The following is a 17,703-nucleotide window of genomic DNA, read 5'->3' on the forward strand; positions in this document are numbered from 1 at the left end:
CATATCTGATCGTAGCTATCGTGACATAAAACCCTAGAACCCAGATCCCAAGATGATAGAACATGATATGATAAGCCTTGAATCTCAACTCGATCTCAAGAGGAGCACTATCGCCCACCCCATGCCCCATAATCCGACCATGAATAAACTGAACCATTGTATGCCTCTTCTGATCCATCGTTTCCAACCGACTTCCTTGCCTCTTCCCCTTGTTGGTCTATCGATAGGTTCCAACTCAGATCCAATACCGATGTATTGTTCTTCATCGTCCGAATCCATCTCATACTCCCTATACAGCTTTATACTTGGACCAGCTCCGTCATTATTAGTAGTACCAGATAGATTGTTATGGATGGTAGCTTTCAACGGATTTGTGGAAGTGATAGGTCCGACGACAGATTTCCACTCCAATAGTGACTCGAGTAATTGAGAACCATCTGTGAGAGGTAAGGGGAGTAAATTGAACAGGAATAAAGAGAGTGAGAAGGTTGAGGCGTAGCTAGATCATAAACATCAGTGAAGATCACATGTTCACTGATCACTTTTGACCTTCACTCACTTGAAAAACAATTCCCCCCACCTCACACCACCCTTCCATCCCCTCGCATCCTCTTTCCTCACCCTCACATCCCTCAATACCTCTTCTCTAGGTCCGGTAAACAACAAGATACCATCTTTTGTACCTATCCTCAAAATTTCCTCCGAAGGATCAGGTCGGATACATACCCACCTGCTATCTGGACAAGGACATTTGGTCGATTTGATATTCAGTATGGGAAGGGGGTTTAGGCATCGATAAGAACCTTTGGTAAGTCCATGAGTGGATTGGAATGCTATTCTTTCGGAAGACGTCGAGTTGTCTCTACAATCCATTTTACCACTTCCAATCTCTGAAGAGGACTGTGATGGTTCAGGTTGGGAGAGAAAGGTGGTCTTGTCCATACACCATCCTCTACCTTCGTCTCCTACGTTATCTGTTATATCTGATGATAGGTATTCGGACCATGGGTCGGGGGATGAGGGGGTGGCAGATAATGGAACATCATCAAGATGTGTCAGGACTGAGCCAGGGGTGAGATGAGAATAGAGCGGAGAGTTCTTTATAGCATCACAATGTCAGCGCTCGTAAGGATATAACAGTGAGATAAATCCTTGACGGTTGAAGTGGACATACTACCCACCCAATGAACTTCTTTGACTACCATTCCTTCATTGCTCCTATCATACCAGAACAGCTTGCCCACACCGCCAAAAGTAAGTAACCAGATGAAAAACCAAGTGAGGAGATTATGGAATGGACCGGAAGTCGCTAATCGCATCTTTGCATTCCTGCAATAACAGTTATAACTAAATCAGGGATTTTGCTATATCACAGTACGAAGGAAGGTGAAGGGGATGGACTACTTACGGATCTAAAGTATCGATGTTGGATGGAAAAGAAACCATCATACTTGGTATACCAGCGTATAAGCTGAAACTGAAGCGAGATGGCTGGATATCGTCTCTACAGGATGTTTGATATAACAGATCAGCTTGACGTTTTCATTATCTACGGCAACCTAGATTGTCTTAGGTGAAGAGAGTTATCTGATGACTTACAGAGCTGCGCTCACAGCATGACCGAATTCATGTATCAATTGATTAACCATCAGCGCCAAGGCAAGTGTGGGCAGGTGTCTCCATGGCATGGTAAGACCAGGTATCTGTTCAGTACCGTCAGTATAAGCACTACTGAACCAAAGGAGAATTAGTTGTGTGAGGGTGGGTACACACCAAAGGTTGTAATCCGCCTGCAAAGTCCCGACTTCCTTCCATCACAACGTCAGCTCCTCCATTCTCTGTATAAGCCCTTTTCACTATATTCCCTGCGGACCCTTGTTGAACTTTCTCCAAAGTATGTAAATTCACTTCTTCCAAAACGCTCTTCCAGACACTCATCGTGGCCCAGCAACTCCCTCCTAGAGCGATCATCATCCCCAACAGTCCGAAGCCTATACCAGCATTGTAGATAGCTTTCAACCTCCTTGCTAATTTAATATTGAGCTTGTTCAACAGCGATTGAGGAAGGTTGTTCAATGTCGAGGTGTAGAGGGAAATCATCAAGCCTGTTCGTTCGACGTTCCATATTTTCTCAGTTGGATCGCTTTGCGTGGAGTGAGAGTGGGAAGCGAGGTAGTGAATTGTAGCTATCAAGAACATCAGGAGGGTTGTGGGCAGTACATTGAGTGTGCTGAGCATCGTTGGCAATTTTTAATGAAGGTATAGTACCTAGAGTGAGAGATGGGTATGAGGTTCAGAAAGGGGTATAGTTCGAGATTATGATGATGCCGATGACTTCAGTCTGTATGAGCTGGAGACGACACTTCACGTGTTGTCTTTCATGATGAAGAAGAAGATAATTGAGGAGACGATCTCTTGAATATGATGAAGATCAATCTTGCCAACACTCGTATGATCATCAATGTTACTGACGACCATCTCACCATCCCATTCCTCGGATTTTCTTCGTCGAGAGGAGATTGAGCTTAAACCTTGTGGTGTTTCCAACGGAGCCGAAGAAAGGAGCCGAATAACCAAGTCAAGATCAAAGTCAACAACATCCACCATTGATCTTGAGATACAAGTCTATGCATTAGCCATTGACATGCGAAAATATCTAGATATTACTCAATTGGCTTCGAGGAATATGACCGAATCAGTACATTCAGACCAGCATGAGGAGACTGACGGTGAGTGACCGATTGTCAGGACCTGTGTGGTTCGAGCTGATTCAAGGATTGGATTCAAATTGCTTGCCATCTCATCGAACGTTCTCCATCAACCGATATAACGATGGTACATCATTATGCCCACTCGAACACCATTGGGCTTCATGATATATACATAACACCCGGTGCTGGTGACCGTACACGATCTTCAGACCGACCTGAGCTTTCTCATCTCGCTTCATGGTCAGTCTCATCGCATAAATATGGATTCGGAGTGGACAATCTGAGAGACGGGAACGATACTACTTTCTGGCAGTGAGTACTGGAGAACTCTATCTTGTTCAGTCAGGTATTATGTGGGACTTGCTGATCCTGACATGATGAAAATAGGTCCGAGGGTCCTCAACCTCATTTGATAGATTTATCATTTCCCAAGAGAGTACATATCTCAGTAAGTTTTCGACCCCTTGATTGACGGCGGAAAGACTTTGGTGCTCAGGCTTACACTTGTGTTCAACAATAGGCTATAGCCATTCACATGTCACATCCACGAGATGATTCATATACGCCTTCGAAAATATCTATAAGAGCTGGAACGGGATTACATGATCTGCAAGAGGTCAGTCTTGACCCATAAGGAGGAAGGTACTGTATAATCTGAACATTACTGGTATTGACGATGAGGAACTTATAGGTCCGCCATATGGAATTCAATAAACCGGACGGATGGATACCAATCGTTCTTAGACCTATGGAAGTTACAGATGAAGGTGAAGAGACTGAAGGGTGAGTTGGATCGACCTCTTCGTATCCATCCCTTTGCTTCATGAATACATCGGAATGATATGCATAAGCTCATATTCTTATTTGTCTTTAAAGTCCACCTATCCCATGTCATCACTTACGTATAATCATATTGGCAAACCATTTGAACGGGAAGGATACGCATGTAAGAGGTTTGAGGGTATTTGGTTCTCCCGTGTAAGTCGGCGTTACTCATCAGGACGACTTTGTTTTAAGATACTTCGCATCGCCTTAACTCAACTCCTTGATCTGTTTTAGTCAACCTCAGAACTCATCAGCTATTCCCCTTTCTCCCTTATCCGAAACCTCTTCTACAACCCCAGGGTCAGGACTGAAGAAAACTTCTGGAAAACAATTATTGGAATTGGGACATGATGGGTTGAGTGGGTTTACCAGCACACAATTCAAGATGCATGAGTTCATAAGGTAGATCACTCCATTATCTAATCTTGCATCATTTCAGTTGGGATAAATCCGGTAGATGAGACCCCCGTTTTGGTTTCGTCCATGTATTCTTGTAATACTGTTGTAAAATATGCATTTCGTTGAGACAATTCTGTCGTATTTCTAATTTCTATATTATGGATTTTCACTCCTTTTCCCCATCTACGGTCAAAGAACTCAGGAAACGCCGCATCCCGTCAGATCTGCGAAGCTCAAGCTGAGTGTCGCTCGGGTAGTACCAACGTGGGGGACCAGTTGGGAATACCGAGTGCTGTAGTTTTTGCTTTCGGGAGAATCGTCGATAGTGAAACGAGAATATATATGATCATTGGAATAATATGTATGAGATGAAGCAATTGACATAGGAAGCACTTGACCAGGTCGCCGGCTGATGACTGAATTGATTAACAAGGGATTACCTATCGCATGTCAAGGCAATTTCCATTCGGTCATCTATATCTTTTGACACAAGCTAATCCCCGGTCTACCACACTAGTTACTCAACTTTTGCTCTTCCTCGATGAACTTGATCATATCGCATATCATCCTATTGATATCGGTCTTAAACCCCAGCTCTTCACCCATTTTGACCAAATATCCATTGATATAATCAATCTCTGTCTTTCTCTTTTCTCTAATATCAACGGCCATAGAAGTAGTATTGAGCCTTGTGGCTTCGATCGTATCGTATACTATTTTCTTCAGATTCTCATACCCGAACTTTTCCAAATACATCGGAACCGCACTCTCAAGATCCAGATACTTCAACAAGATTTCTGACGACTCTTTGACTATTTGATCGACAATGTTGATCCCATAAGGGATCTCTTTCAATTTCCCATTTGTTATTTGACCTCTGCCCAATATGGCTGTTAAGGGATTGACAGCGGCGTTGACTACTAATTTTAATAAGATGGCGTGGTTGAGGTCTTCGTATGGTAATAGCTGTGAGTTGAGGTCGTTCATATCTAAGAGAGAAGCCATTGTATCTTTCAGGTGAACCAGGTCATCTCGACCATTGGGAATTTCCAATTTTTCTAAATGTTGAGATGATATATCAGCATCCTTACTCCTATAATCCCATAGCCAGTCTTCCAGAGTAGTTTCCCCTATGTTTTTGCTGGAATCATGGACCAGTCCCCACTTGATGAACCCATCGCCAACTGCGCTATGGTGATATATCTGACCTTTCTGATCCGAAGGAGACACCGCATGAGGTGTGGTGCCTAATATGAAATGCGGCCTTTGACGCTCGTCTTGAAAGAAATTAGATATCAGTTCTTGATATACACCCATCCCATTTTGAAGCAATGTTATCACACTGTTCTCATTCAGACGATGTATCAGAGGTTCGAGTGCAGAGGAAGTTTGTGTGGTTTTGGTGGCGATCAATAGACTCTTTATTGGTCTGTCCGACAAGGAAGGGGAGGAAGATATAGATGATTCGATATAATATCCACTTGAAGTTGTTTTGACGGAGCCTCTTGTGGACGAAAGGGAGGTGGGGAAGGTGTTTGGTGATCTGACGAGGAGTGACATAGGTTGAGCGGGGGATGACAATTGGAGATGATGGGCCACGAGTGTACCGATTGAGCCTATACCCAGCTGATTGGATGTAAGCTATATTGTCTTGTCTCTCTTTGACTTTTGACCGGGACAATCTTCAAAGACACTCACGATATGAATCCTTGTCCTTGTCCTTGTCATGTTGCAATCAAGACGTGCTATAAACGACCGAACAGCATAGAGCTTGGCAAATTCATCCGTAATTCATCATTTCTCGTTCTCCTATGCTGTTCTCCCAGATGGACCACCTCCACTGCCACGATCCTCCTGGCGCTTTAAGCTGAAAGCGGAGTTACGTTTCAGTGACTATAAAACGCCGACTGCTACTGCCATGAGTCATGTTCCTTGCTCGTTATATGATGGCACACGAACCCCGGGACACGCTCAGCTTCTACGAGCAAGAGCAACTGTTCAAGTTGAATTTCAACTTTTTTGTGTGACTGCTAACCTCACCTGCTTCCATTTCTCTCTCATACGACCTCTAGCATTCAGATCATCACAGCAACTCAAGCTACAGTCTCAGTACTTTCAACCCTGCATCTCACATACGTAGATTATCCATTCCAAGGTGAGCCTTCTTCATCCCCGGTATCGTCATTACATCGCCGAGGAAAGCTAGATTGGTGAATTGGAAGAAGAGGTGGAAAGGGCGAAGGGAAGTCCCCAAATGTAGCACAGGGAATGAGAGAATCATCATGTCAGATTCCAACATATCTGAATCTCTGTCTTTCCAAAGATGCTGGACGGAAAATTTTCAGCATACATGTGTTGTGCTTCAACCTTCACCTTCTCTTCTCTTTCCCTTAAATTCCATAATGTTTCTCTTTTTTAACATAACTGACCAGATTATGTTGTTGTTTGTCCTTGCAGATGTCAATCCACTTCGCACCTCAATGGGTCAAACCAATCAAACCATCCGGTACATCCTTGACACCAACTACTGAACAGCCAGTTTCCTTGAAAACCAATTCCTCTCATCCGAATACAGCACCAAATGTATCTTTCCCTGCTCTATCACAATCTCAAAGAGGTGCTCCCGGTGGTGTGACTTCTCCTTCGAGTGGACAAGCACCAAATAACACTCAACCTCTGAGTTACTCTAGAGTGACTCATACGCCATTATCACCTAATTTCCCAAGTGATGCTAGTTATTTCCCATATCAAGAACCGAATGGAAATGTCAATTGGGTCAATGGAGATAACGCTACTTCCCATCCCTTCAGATATGGTAGGGACCAGATCCTGAATCTGTTCGATGAGAGCAAGTTCAAAGAGCGACCTATCGAATTGGTCGAAATGGCAGAAGGAGGTGGGGTGTTGGTTAGTAAATCGGTGAATCGACCGATCGGGTTGAGGGATCTTACGGAGATTGAGAAGAAGGTGAGTAATATCTAGTTAACCATTACATACACATGATCTGACATGCAAGATAGCTTCTTGCTACATCGATTCACCCTCCGCCACCTACGAGACGTCAGAATACCCACGGTAACACCTCCAACGTCAATACGAATACTGCTGAACCTCCGACACCGAATGGGCTGCCTTCTCGTCGAACTGGTGGGTTCGCTCGTGGTGAGGGTGGCGCATTTGGAGGTGGATTGGGTGGAAAGATCGGTACGATCGGTGGAGGTTTGATCAGTCCTGGTGGATTGGAGAGTAAAGCTCCTGGCGCGCTCGGTGGTGGTTTTGGTGGGGTAGGAAAAAGGTTAGGTAGAGTCAGGGGCGATGCTGCTGAAATTGGTACGGGTGAGTCAGCTCTCCTACACAATCTGATGTGTATAAGCTAAAGTTGATGACGATCGACGTAGATGGCACACGATCGACCGGGCCTAACTGGCGACCTGCTAGGACCGCTTCAGGGAGTTTTGAAGGTGTCTTAGGGTTTGGCAGTACTGGTCCTTCAGCATTGACCTCTGGAAACCCTCTGTCACCCAATCCCAACGTCGATGTTTCTGAGAGTACGGATAGTAAAGAGAGGGCTGGCGAAGTGATCAAGGAGAAGACTGACGAAGAGAAGAAGGAAGAAGATGTGGGTAGATTCGGTAAAGGTGGTGGACCAGGATGGGGTACCGGTCAGAAGAAGTGGAGGATTGCTGCTGGACTGTCTGCACCTGGTGATGGTGATAAGGTGAGCGAGCCAGTTCATGATCTGCTTCCTCAACATGGTTACTGACGATACCATCAGACCCTCGAGCTTCCTATCGCAAATGAACCGAGTTCAGTGTCCGTCATCGCTACTCCTTCTGCTACACCAGTTCCTGAGCGAGACGCTACCGTTCTCGAGTCCGTTGCTGCACCAGCCAACCCACATGTGCACAGTCAAGAAGGAGTTCAACAGCAACAAGCGGAGGAAAAGCAAGATCTAGGCGCAGTAGAATGGTTCTATCGAGATCCCAATGGTCAAGAGCAAGGTGAGCGAGGTTATTCAAATTCCAATTCAAATATAATCCTAATTAATCTGATTACGACGTAGGTCCATTCACTGGCACTCAGATGCACGACTGGTACTCTCACTCCTACTTCACCGATGATTTACCTCTTCGACGAGCCTCCGAAACTTCCTTCCGCCCCCTTGCCGAATTGAAGGTTGCAACTGGGAATGCTGTTCAGCCTTTCTTATCGCCTATCCGACCCCGTCAACTACCACCTAACCTTCCTATCCCTGTTGCTGCACTGCAACAACAAGTCACCAATGGTCTTCCCGAGTCGTTCCGTAATCTCAACGTATCTTCACCCGTTGTGGCCGATCCCCGGGTCAGTCCACAACCTCCAATCCAAAACACCCCTCAACAGTTCAATCAGGCTTTCCTCCCCGAACGGGCACCTTATTCTCCAGCCGGCTACGGACAAGGCTTCAATGGTCAACTCGGCTCTCCTGCTGCTTTCGGTCCTTCGCCTGGTCAAGGATGGGGTATGGCACCTGGCGCTGCTCCTGGCGGACCTCGACTCAACGGACCATTCGGTTCTATTGGCATGCCATCTCCAATCGGTTCGACACCTTTACCATTCATGCAACCTCAACATCAACAACAATGCTTTTCGCCTCAAATTGGTAGTCCTGTGCGAAGTGGGGATCTCTTCTCTCCTTCTGCTGGCGTAGGGGCAATTCCTCCTTCACCATGGGGAATGGCTCCTCAACCTCAAACTCAACACTCACCTGCTTACGCTCATCAGATGCCCCAACAACATCAACAAGCTTCTCCTGTTCCAGTCTGGTCTAATGAGCAGCAGCAACATCACCAACAGACTGTTCAACCAGAGGAACAAGCTAATGCTGAGATCGAACAGGCTGTCGCTGAAGCCTTATCGCCTGTTGCCCCTCAAGATCAAGTATTCGAACCGGTCGTTCCCGAAATAACCCAAGCCGCTGTCGCTAATGAAACTCCTGTTAACGAGCAATCAGGTCCAGCAGCAACTGAAGTCGATCAATTTGCTGAAACTCCACAAAGAGAAGCTTCGCCCCAAGCTGAAGCTCCTACACCTGCAAAGGCACCAGCTTCAGTGTGGGGTCAACCATCTTCGAAAGCACCATCTCGAAAGGCTTCTATTGCCTCTCCCGCTCCTTCTACACCTTCATCCGCCGCTCCAACCACTCCAGCCACTGCCGCCGCACCCACCATCTCCAAATTACCTCCTGCACCAGCTTCTCTTCCTGCTAGACCCGCCGCTCCCGTCAAACAAGCCTCGACATCAGACTCAGTGTCTGACCCCAAGACAGTCGCTCCTGCAACTCCTGGACCCACTATTGGAACTTCCGCAGGTGAAAAGTCTCTAGCCTCCGCTAAAACTGCACCATGGGCTATCAAGGATGAGAAGGATGTCAAAGCTTTATCATCTCCTTCGTTGAGGGAAATTCAGGAAGCTGAAACGAAACATGCTGAAGCTAGAAGAGCTGCTTTGGCCGAAGCCCGAGCCGCGACTTCATCCCCTGCGCCAACTCCCTCTCTTTCAACTGAAGATTTCCCTACTTCCATGGCTTGGGGATTACCATCCTCTAAACCTTCTGCACCTACTCCCGCACCCTCCACTCCTTCTGCACCAGTATGGGGTGGTAACGAAGCAACACCTAAGAAGACCTTGAAACAGATTCAAGAGGAAGAGGAGAAACGAAAAGCGAAAGCGGCTCAGGCTGCTCGAGCATCTCAAGGTGCTCCTGGATTACCTTCAGCTGCTGGAGCGGTAGCCTCTCAGAAGAGGGGTTATGCTGATTTGGCTGCGAACGCAACGGTGAGTTTTTCACATATTCAATGAACGAAGTGACGGAAAAGCTGATCGCCAATCAAATCGGTTTTAGTCCACCCCTCCCCCTGCAGGTTGGACGACAGTTGGAGCTAGCGGTAAATCCTCCGCGACCACCTCTACAGCCGCCAGAGTGGTCTCCACCCCGACTTCCAAACCCGCTACACCTGTCAAGCCTCCTACTTCCGTTCCAAGCGCAGCAGCAGTGGTCGGTTCAGGCACACCGAAGAAAGTCAATGGTACTGCATCTGCGGCGGCTGAAGATCCTAGTGCACCAAGTGTTGAGTTCATCAGATGGGTCAAAGGTGCTCTAAACGGGTTCAAGGGTGATGGTGAGTTTAGCTACTATTACTTTACTTGGTTCATTGGATGGGGTATTGAGGCTGATAAATGATTCTTGATGACAATAGTCGATGACTTCATCAACAACGTTTTATTGCAATTCCCAATTGACATACCTCAATCAACCCGAGCTGAAACACTTGAAATCATCTCCGACGGAGTATATGCCAATTCGTCGACTTTGGATGGTAGAAGATTCGCTCAGGAGTTTTACACCAAACGAAAAGCTGATTCTCAAAGAAAGTCAACGAACGCGGTCAGTAAGATCACGAGTTTGGCTGATGTCGTTAAGACCCAGGCGCCGAAAGTGAAAGGTGATGATTTTGGATTCAAGGTTGTTAAAGGTAAAGGAAAGAAGAAGAATTAGTGTGGGTCCTGACTGAAACTCAATCATGATCCAAAGAGGTAGTCCTGTGGTTTGTTATGATAGGGCGTTAAGCAGTACCCTGGAGGTGGAATTGAGGACGAAGATGAAGTACATATGATGAAATTAAGTACTTTGTGTACGGAGAAGATTAAACAATGCATAATTACAATTTCAATCATATATACATCACTTGTATGGGCCGACAAACATGTTCAGAACAGTACGTATTTTACGGTACCTACAATTTCATCCTGTCAATCATTTGTACAAAACAGTATCATGATTTACAATGATTCTTTAGTTAGCTTATTCTTCGTCTTGCTCCATCCAATCCTCTTCCACTGGATCCCATCCAAACAAATCTGGATCAACACTGAACATCTTCATGAGCCTTGCGTAGTTCCATCCTTGTTCATTTGATTGGATATCTACTTGAAATTGATTTTCGTATGATGAGCTTTGGCTAAAAATGATAAGCCAAATGAGCGATACAGAACGCTATATACAATTTAGGAGGAAGTGAAGAAAATAAACTTACTCTTCATGATCATACTTGGTATGATTGAGATCATACTTATCATAATTGTATTGATATCTACTTGATCTATTTCCGGATTCGCTACATTCATGTATTCTAATTAGTGCTTCAGTGACTTGATTGTGAAACAGTACATCACGTTACTTACCTTTTATTGTAATGTTGGTTTGTTCCCAAATTATTCCAGAATTGCTGGATATCACCTTCATCTTCACCAATCATCATGACATTACCCTCATCATCTATAATATCCCCATTATCGTTCCTCCTAGCATTCCTTATGAACTCCATCTGATCCTCACCTATTGCCGATGACATTGACGAAGAAGAAGTCGAGGAATTCCAGTATGATGACGAGACTGGATGATTACTACTAGAATAATTCATATTCGTCGGACCATCAGATTGGACCGGTTCGGGAACAATTCCAAATAACTTTTCGACCACTTCCCTCCCTGCATTCTTCCACATATCAATCAATTCCTTCAATCGAGTATTATCATCTTCCCGAATATACTTGATAGCTTGTTTGCTTATCATAACTTCATTTTGCAATTTTTTCAACTCATCGTATTTACTCTGAAGTTTACATTTTTCATCAGTAGAAACCTTGGAAGTAGGATAAACAGTGTTGTTTCCGGGTTTGTTAGTAGTTGAAATTGAAGATGGTGAAGGAGCACTGGATCGATTCGTCCTAATGGGACTTTTGAATGGTTTGACCGGTTTAATTTTTCGACTTTGGACTGATCTTGAAGGAGAAGATGAAGATGATGGAGGAGTAGGGAAATCAGGAAAGAAGGGATCGACTTTTGGGAAAGAAAATTTGTTTTGAGGTGTTGAAGGTGTATTGATCTTTTCGTGGTTTTTTTCAGTAGGTGAAGTGGAAGGTGATGATACTTCCACCAGATCACGAGACTTTAATTGGGGTTTTGATCGAGATTTAATACTTGGTGATATCCTCGTAGGAGGTTTGAATGGTTTTTTGAGTACCTTTTCAGCGGAAGATGTGATATTCTGCGTTCATCATACAAAACATACTATATCAGATCACATGCATTATACCATTCGTCGGAGTGGGTCACAAGAGCTCACCTGACTTAGAGTTCTTTTCTTTCCACTGTCATTGACACTTTCATTGCTGTTCTCTTCGCCACTGCTAGTCCTTTTCGGAGCAACGAAACTTCCTTGGAATCCTGGTCTTCGTCCGACCCGCCATTGTTCTTTTGCCGCATCATCATCTGATTTAGCTTTCTTCGATGAGAGGTTAGCAGAGCTAGGTTGGTAAATTGATGAGAACACATCATCCTCTTCATGCATATCTTGAGATTTGCGTTTCAATGTTATTTTGGTAGGTTTATTGGCAACGTATTCGATTTGTTTACTAGGGAAAGGAAAAGTACTTGTCTCGTCAATACTTTCTAAGGAAGATTCAGCTTCTTCGTTATCTTCGTGAATTTCCTCGATATAGGCTTCTGTTTGACGGGTAGGGTCAGAGCGTACATTGGTGGAATCAGAATGAGTAGTATCATAGTTAGAACTGTGTTGAGAAGTAAGTTTAATGATCGGCAATTGTCTTGGTGGATTTCGTAAGAATCGAAGGAAAGTGTTATTGAGAAAGATCTGAGGGAAGATGATCTCGTGATTGGGGGTATGCAAGAGGGCAGTCTAGCGTAGGGTACCCTGTCAGCTTTCATAATGAGAGATTCATGCATTCGCGACTGTGTTCAACTTACACTTGGACCTAAGAATGACCTCATGCTTTCATACTCCTTACACCGAGCTTCTTCTTCCTCGATCAAGTCCACATGTCTGAATACCCTCGTTGGAGGAGGAGGTTCCTGGACGGGAGGGAAGAATAAGTATCTAGGTCTCCAGACGATCAGCGCTCGAGATTCTTGAGAGTCTCGTGACATTCTGTCGAATTACATGAAGTAGTATAATATGAATTGCAGAGAGAAGAAGGAGGAAGAGTAAATTCTTATAGTTGTTTCCTCTGATACCGAGTAGCACGGTCAGTCGCGTCAACTCTACTCATAATGTTCTCAAATCTGCTTACGTCATTGATGTCAACCGGCGGAGGCCGCTCGGCGATCCCCACGTGGGCGGCTTCGTCATATCTCATTTCAGCAGCTAGCGAACACAGTGCACTGTTGACTTGAATCCCGGATCATGACATCTCATCTCCCTACAGACATTGATAACATAACACTAGGATCATCCTTGATCACTTGTCATTCTCTCGGATCATACCAAACACTTGCTCACAAACCTCTGTTAGTATATCAGCGGACCAACATCTCAAATCCGACCATTGCCGACTGATATCGTCCCCCTTTCCTCCAACAATCAAACCTCCTTTCGTCATCGATCATTGATCTGTGATAGATACACAGTGGATCCCTCCTCATTCCATACATCTCGTCGCCACCGTCACTCACCAAAGTATCAACACGTCATACACATATCGAGAGTCTCTGACCTTGTCGCGTCGTCAACGACCTCCTTTGAACCAATACCAATCAGTCCTCGACAGATAGCACTTCGCTTTTCGGTTTTGGCGCAATTAAGCTCGATCCATCAACCCCCATCTCTTTGGCCCATACGATACCGTTTAGAATCAGGAAGAGGGCTGATGAACAATCATAACTAGTGTGAGTCATACTGTATTCTTTGACGTGGATTGTCGATGTCAATGGATGTTTGTGTAAGATTTTTGTTGAGATGGAAGAAGACACATCTATCCAACACCCCAAAATCTCAAGGATCCTTTCTTACATCTCCCTATGATATACAACGCTATGGTCAGATCATGCGATCTCAACTTGTGTATCTCATTGGTCGTTGTTGTTGTCACCGACACCATCGTCTCTTCCCCCACTCCTTTTACAGAGAGACATACTAGTTCAGTTATCATTTGATAGCTGATGGTCCCTCTCGATCAAACGAGCTAGGGGCTACCCTGTCGTGTCATCTCATTCGTTCATTTATTTTTCTTTTTGATCGGAAACAAGGGCGAAAAAGAGGGACAGCTGTGAATCTCAATGAATTAATCGGATTTGTGCGAGTTTCGGATTCAACGTTTGAGCGATTTTGACTTGTTGACGAGCAGGGCTTTGCTGACGATAAATTGCCTATAAATAATATCATCTCTTCATGACATTTGCCACTTGTGTTTCTTCATTGACTCACTCCAACTTTCCTTCATTATCCAATCTTACACACTCTTGTATAATTGCAACATATTATCGTATAACAACATTTGATAACTTGGAACATTCACAAATCCACACCATCTACCACCGGTCACCCCTTTGTTGCCACTTGGACTCGATATTCGTAAAATGTTGAATCCATATTCAAATCAAAATCAAATTTACCCACTTACTCCTCCAATCTCACCCGATTCACGCCCTTTGGACAACCCACAACACCATCACAATAACAGATCCAACACTGCAAAACAACACCACTATAATAGTACATCTCGAGAACACAGATCATCCACTACTTCGACGCGTCCACGTTCGTCCTCCTATTATAAACCAACAAACACCTATAAACCCGTCTCATCCATTTTCATACCGGCATATCCCAAAGTCCAAATCACAATGGACAGCGTCAAAATACCTACTGAGAACGTCCCACCTGGATTGAAACAGTGTGAACAGATTCTTAAAAGAGCAAATGAGCTGAAGAAAGTCGAACCGGTAGTAGCATATTGGTGTGAGTGTTCAATCTCAACAGCCTTCTCTCACCTTATGGTCCATCACTTCACATTGCTTTGCCAACGCGGACTTCCTATCCTCCATATCACTCTCTTGCCTCTATTAGCTATGCTAGACCTATATAACTGATTCTCACCGATGGAATAGGCTGTTTCTCTGCTGCTCAGAAAGCTTTGGCGGTCAAGCAAAGGACGAAAGAGGACACGCTCTTCCTCATGAGCGTGATCGATGCGCTCGAGCAGGTAAGTAGAACAATACTGCCTTCGCAGAAAGTACCTGCGTTATCATCTCCAGGTAGGACACTAGCTCACAGTTTCTGAACGAATCAACAGATGAAAGCGATCCTCGCCAACAATGAAGCCATCACATCTGAAGCAGCTGGTGCTGCACTGGTAGAAGCATTCGCCCTGAAGGTTTTCATGTCGGCTGATAATGATGACAGAGCTGGGATAACCGGAAAGTGAGTTCAGATGAGGGTTTTCATCAAGACATCAATAATAGCAGCTGATATTGTCATTTACCATGTGCAGAGCCACCATCAGAAAATTCGTAGTTGCCGGTCAATTCATAGAAGTGTTGAAGTGCTTCGAAGCTGGGATGACGGATGAGGTGAGTAATTTCCTTTTTACATGCCTCAGCGTGATCGCGCATCAAACCTGAGGGTTATTCTAGGAAAAGAGTAGCAAACGGATCGGTCTTGGCAAGATGCTAATGATCTTTGATTCCCCCTCTGCAGATGGAACAGAAACTCCAATACGCTAGATGGAAAGCTGCTGATGGAGCTAAAGCTTTAAGGGAAGGTAGAACACCTGCATCTGGACCTCGTAAGACTCTAACGTCATATTCTTAGTCATTTCTTGCTGTTAACGATGCTACTTAGCGATACCCGAGAGTGAAAACGATTTAAACCCCTTTCCCACTATTCCCACAGACGACCCCGCCGACCATTCGCGATTTCGAACCTCACCCCCGGTTCAAGGTAGGGGATCGTTCTCTTCCCAAACAAGTCCTCAAGTCCCAAGCAACTCCAGCGACACATCGACACCCATCATATCTCCTAGACCATCTCCTTCACCTGGTGTCCGACCTACTCTCCCTGGTATCCGAACATCACAAGAGGATCTTCGCACACCCACGAGGAACCATTCTACCGGTTCTGGTGCATGGTCGACCGTCGCTACTCCCGGCTTACCAGAAGATGAAGGTGAACTTCATTTCCCTACGAACCGACCAGACGTCATCTTACCTTCTGCGCCACCGATGACTCCGCCTGAGAAAGGCTCGCCTGGCGATAAGAAGAATGTCAGGTTCATGGGTCCTGATGGAGCTCCCCTCAGTCCCGCTTCCACCCACATCACTGTGTCATCATACGATGCCCCTCCACCTCCTCCACCTACAGATCTAGCAAGTCCACCTGGGAGTCCGAAAGCTACGCCACCCAGAGTGGTCTTACAGCCGCCTCCACAAGGGAGATCAAGAGGTGATAGTTCCGCTTCTTCGTCTTCTAGATCCGGAGGAAGTGGAAGTAACCATACTGTCTCGCATGCACCGCACGTCAATGGACACCCCAGGGAAAATTCGAACTCTACCAATGTACCCATCGGTAAAACCCAATCTACTTCTTCGCATAATTCTAAACCCGCTCCAACTTCGTCCTCTATAACCGTTCCTCCGCCCCCACCACCTTCTTTAGCTTCTTACCCTATGCACCCACCAAGTCAACCTCAACCTCACGGACTAGGCTTATCGTCTCCTCAACCTCAGACACAAACCCCAGGTCATGGTCCGACACGAACCAATTTGAGTAGGAGGGAGGTGGAGACAGTCCAAAAACATGCTAAATGGGCCGTCTCGGCTATGGAGTTTGATGATTACGAGACTGCAAGGAATGAGTTGAGGAAAGCTTTGAACATGTTAGGTGGGTGACCATGTGGGATGTATGTGAACGTGGGTGGGCGAAGTGGAACTTAGAGAATACAGCTACAGGAATTAATGATTCTAATGATGTGTGTGTTAATGACTCAATGATCGTCAACAGAACTTAAATCGATTCGATAGTGCATATTTGGTCTGTATAATTCTCCAAAGATAGTATCCTAATCTCACAAGTTGAAGTGTTTTGACTTGTTTTCGTTTTTCATCGTTATACGTTCTGCGGATGTTCGTGTTTTTTCTGTCTTTAGTTATAGTTTATAACGGGCTGAAGAAGATAGAGATGTTTTGCATGAATGTTGATGATCACCTGACCGAAAGTCGGGAGCATGACCATACATGACCTCTTGTGACTTTGATTGGAGATGGACGGGCGGAAATCATCGCTTGATTAATGCAGCATGATTTTGGCGGAGAGGGATCGTACCCTTTGACGGTGAAATGGAATTTTGGTTCAGAAAGTGAGATAGTGGTAGTTTTGCTGGACATGCACGTTGGATGTAATGATTGATTGATCCTGATGCTAAATGCAATCGAATAGATAGAATATACCCAAAGAGAAAACGAGCGTCTGCAGGGCACGAGCAGTGGAATCTTTATATTATATTGAGAAAGACTGTACTTATATAACAAAACGCGATAGACCAGGTTGAATCGTCTTTCTTCAGCAGAAGTGTCGCACAGCTTTAGCAAGAATCGAAGACTCATGGCGCTGTTCATTTGTCAGATGTAGTGTTTGAGATTCCAGGTGTGGTCTTGTTCCATCCAGGCTGTGCGTGCTCGAGAGTTGGCCGCCACGAAGGAGAAACAGAGAGTCAAGAGGGGGTCTATCACTAAGACAATGGTCAAGACAGATTTTGCAACAGAACGAAGCCCTGACAGCATACCGAGACACAAGGGTCAATTCTTTGGGGACGAATGCACCTTTGTCAGTGGCAGAATATTGCCAGTCCATGTATGACTGACATCGTTTGAACAGACTTGACCGCTTTGGCCGTGTCAAAGACGCCATTTATCTGTTCAAGAGGTCGTGCG

At 45.1% G+C, this 17,703-nt stretch overlaps 6 protein-coding genes and 1 non-coding gene across 7 annotated transcripts; 4 read left to right on the forward strand and 3 right to left on the reverse strand.

Moving 5' to 3' along the window:
• Nucleotides 1-84: 84 nt before the first annotated feature.
• I203_105129 (uncharacterized protein) lies at nt 85-2,238 on the reverse strand (the record flags this gene model as incomplete). Its single annotated transcript, XM_019144306.1, has 6 exons — nt 85-499; nt 560-1,098; nt 1,182-1,329; nt 1,409-1,504; nt 1,600-1,703; nt 1,774-2,238. The coding sequence occupies 6 exons, from the start codon at nt 2,236-2,238 to the stop codon at nt 85-87; spliced, it is 1,767 nt and encodes a 588-aa protein (XP_019005641.1).
• Nucleotides 2,239-2,686: 448 nt separating this feature from the next.
• Nucleotides 2,687-3,942, forward strand: I203_105130 (uncharacterized protein; the record flags this gene model as incomplete). Its single annotated transcript, XM_019144307.2, has 7 exons — nt 2,687-2,729; nt 2,921-3,023; nt 3,099-3,159; nt 3,232-3,327; nt 3,403-3,494; nt 3,588-3,689; nt 3,771-3,942. 7 exons carry the CDS (start codon nt 2,687-2,689, stop codon nt 3,940-3,942), a joined length of 669 nt encoding a protein of 222 aa, XP_019005642.2.
• A 177-nt stretch (nt 3,943-4,119) lies between these two features.
• On the forward strand, nt 4,120-4,235 carry I203_105131. Its single transcript, XR_002021875.2, has one exon. It is a non-coding gene; the product is annotated as a 5S ribosomal RNA (ribosomal RNA).
• Nucleotides 4,236-4,448: 213 nt separating this feature from the next.
• I203_105132 (uncharacterized protein) lies at nt 4,449-5,663 on the reverse strand (the record flags this gene model as incomplete). The annotated part of the gene is made up of 2 exons (XM_019144308.1): nt 4,449-5,561; nt 5,634-5,663. 2 exons carry the CDS (start codon nt 5,661-5,663, stop codon nt 4,449-4,451), a joined length of 1,143 nt encoding a protein of 380 aa, XP_019005643.1.
• A 729-nt stretch (nt 5,664-6,392) lies between these two features.
• Nucleotides 6,393-10,473, forward strand: I203_105133 (uncharacterized protein; the record flags this gene model as incomplete). The annotated part of the gene is made up of 8 exons (XM_019144309.1): nt 6,393-6,902; nt 6,956-7,271; nt 7,334-7,483; nt 7,586-7,653; nt 7,711-7,936; nt 7,999-9,752; nt 9,820-10,096; nt 10,175-10,473. The coding sequence occupies 8 exons, from the start codon at nt 6,393-6,395 to the stop codon at nt 10,471-10,473; spliced, it is 3,600 nt and encodes a 1,199-aa protein (XP_019005644.1).
• A 306-nt stretch (nt 10,474-10,779) lies between these two features.
• I203_105134 (uncharacterized protein) lies at nt 10,780-12,924 on the reverse strand (the record flags this gene model as incomplete). The annotated part of the gene is made up of 5 exons (XM_019144310.1): nt 10,780-10,936; nt 11,012-11,092; nt 11,160-12,025; nt 12,104-12,676; nt 12,745-12,924. 5 exons carry the CDS (start codon nt 12,922-12,924, stop codon nt 10,780-10,782), a joined length of 1,857 nt encoding a protein of 618 aa, XP_019005645.1.
• A 1,695-nt stretch (nt 12,925-14,619) lies between these two features.
• On the forward strand, nt 14,620-16,662 carry I203_105135 (uncharacterized protein; the record flags this gene model as incomplete). The annotated part of the gene is made up of 6 exons (XM_019144311.1): nt 14,620-14,734; nt 14,884-14,978; nt 15,069-15,196; nt 15,267-15,345; nt 15,473-15,560; nt 15,617-16,662. The coding sequence occupies 6 exons, from the start codon at nt 14,620-14,622 to the stop codon at nt 16,660-16,662; spliced, it is 1,551 nt and encodes a 516-aa protein (XP_019005646.1).
• Nucleotides 16,663-17,703: the final 1,041 nt, after the last annotated feature.

The sequence above is a fragment of the Kwoniella mangroviensis genome (assembly GCF_000507465.2).
Source record: "Kwoniella mangroviensis CBS 8507 chromosome 1 map unlocalized Ctg02, whole genome shotgun sequence".
Taxonomy (NCBI): domain Eukaryota; kingdom Fungi; phylum Basidiomycota; class Tremellomycetes; order Tremellales; family Cryptococcaceae; genus Kwoniella; species Kwoniella mangrovensis.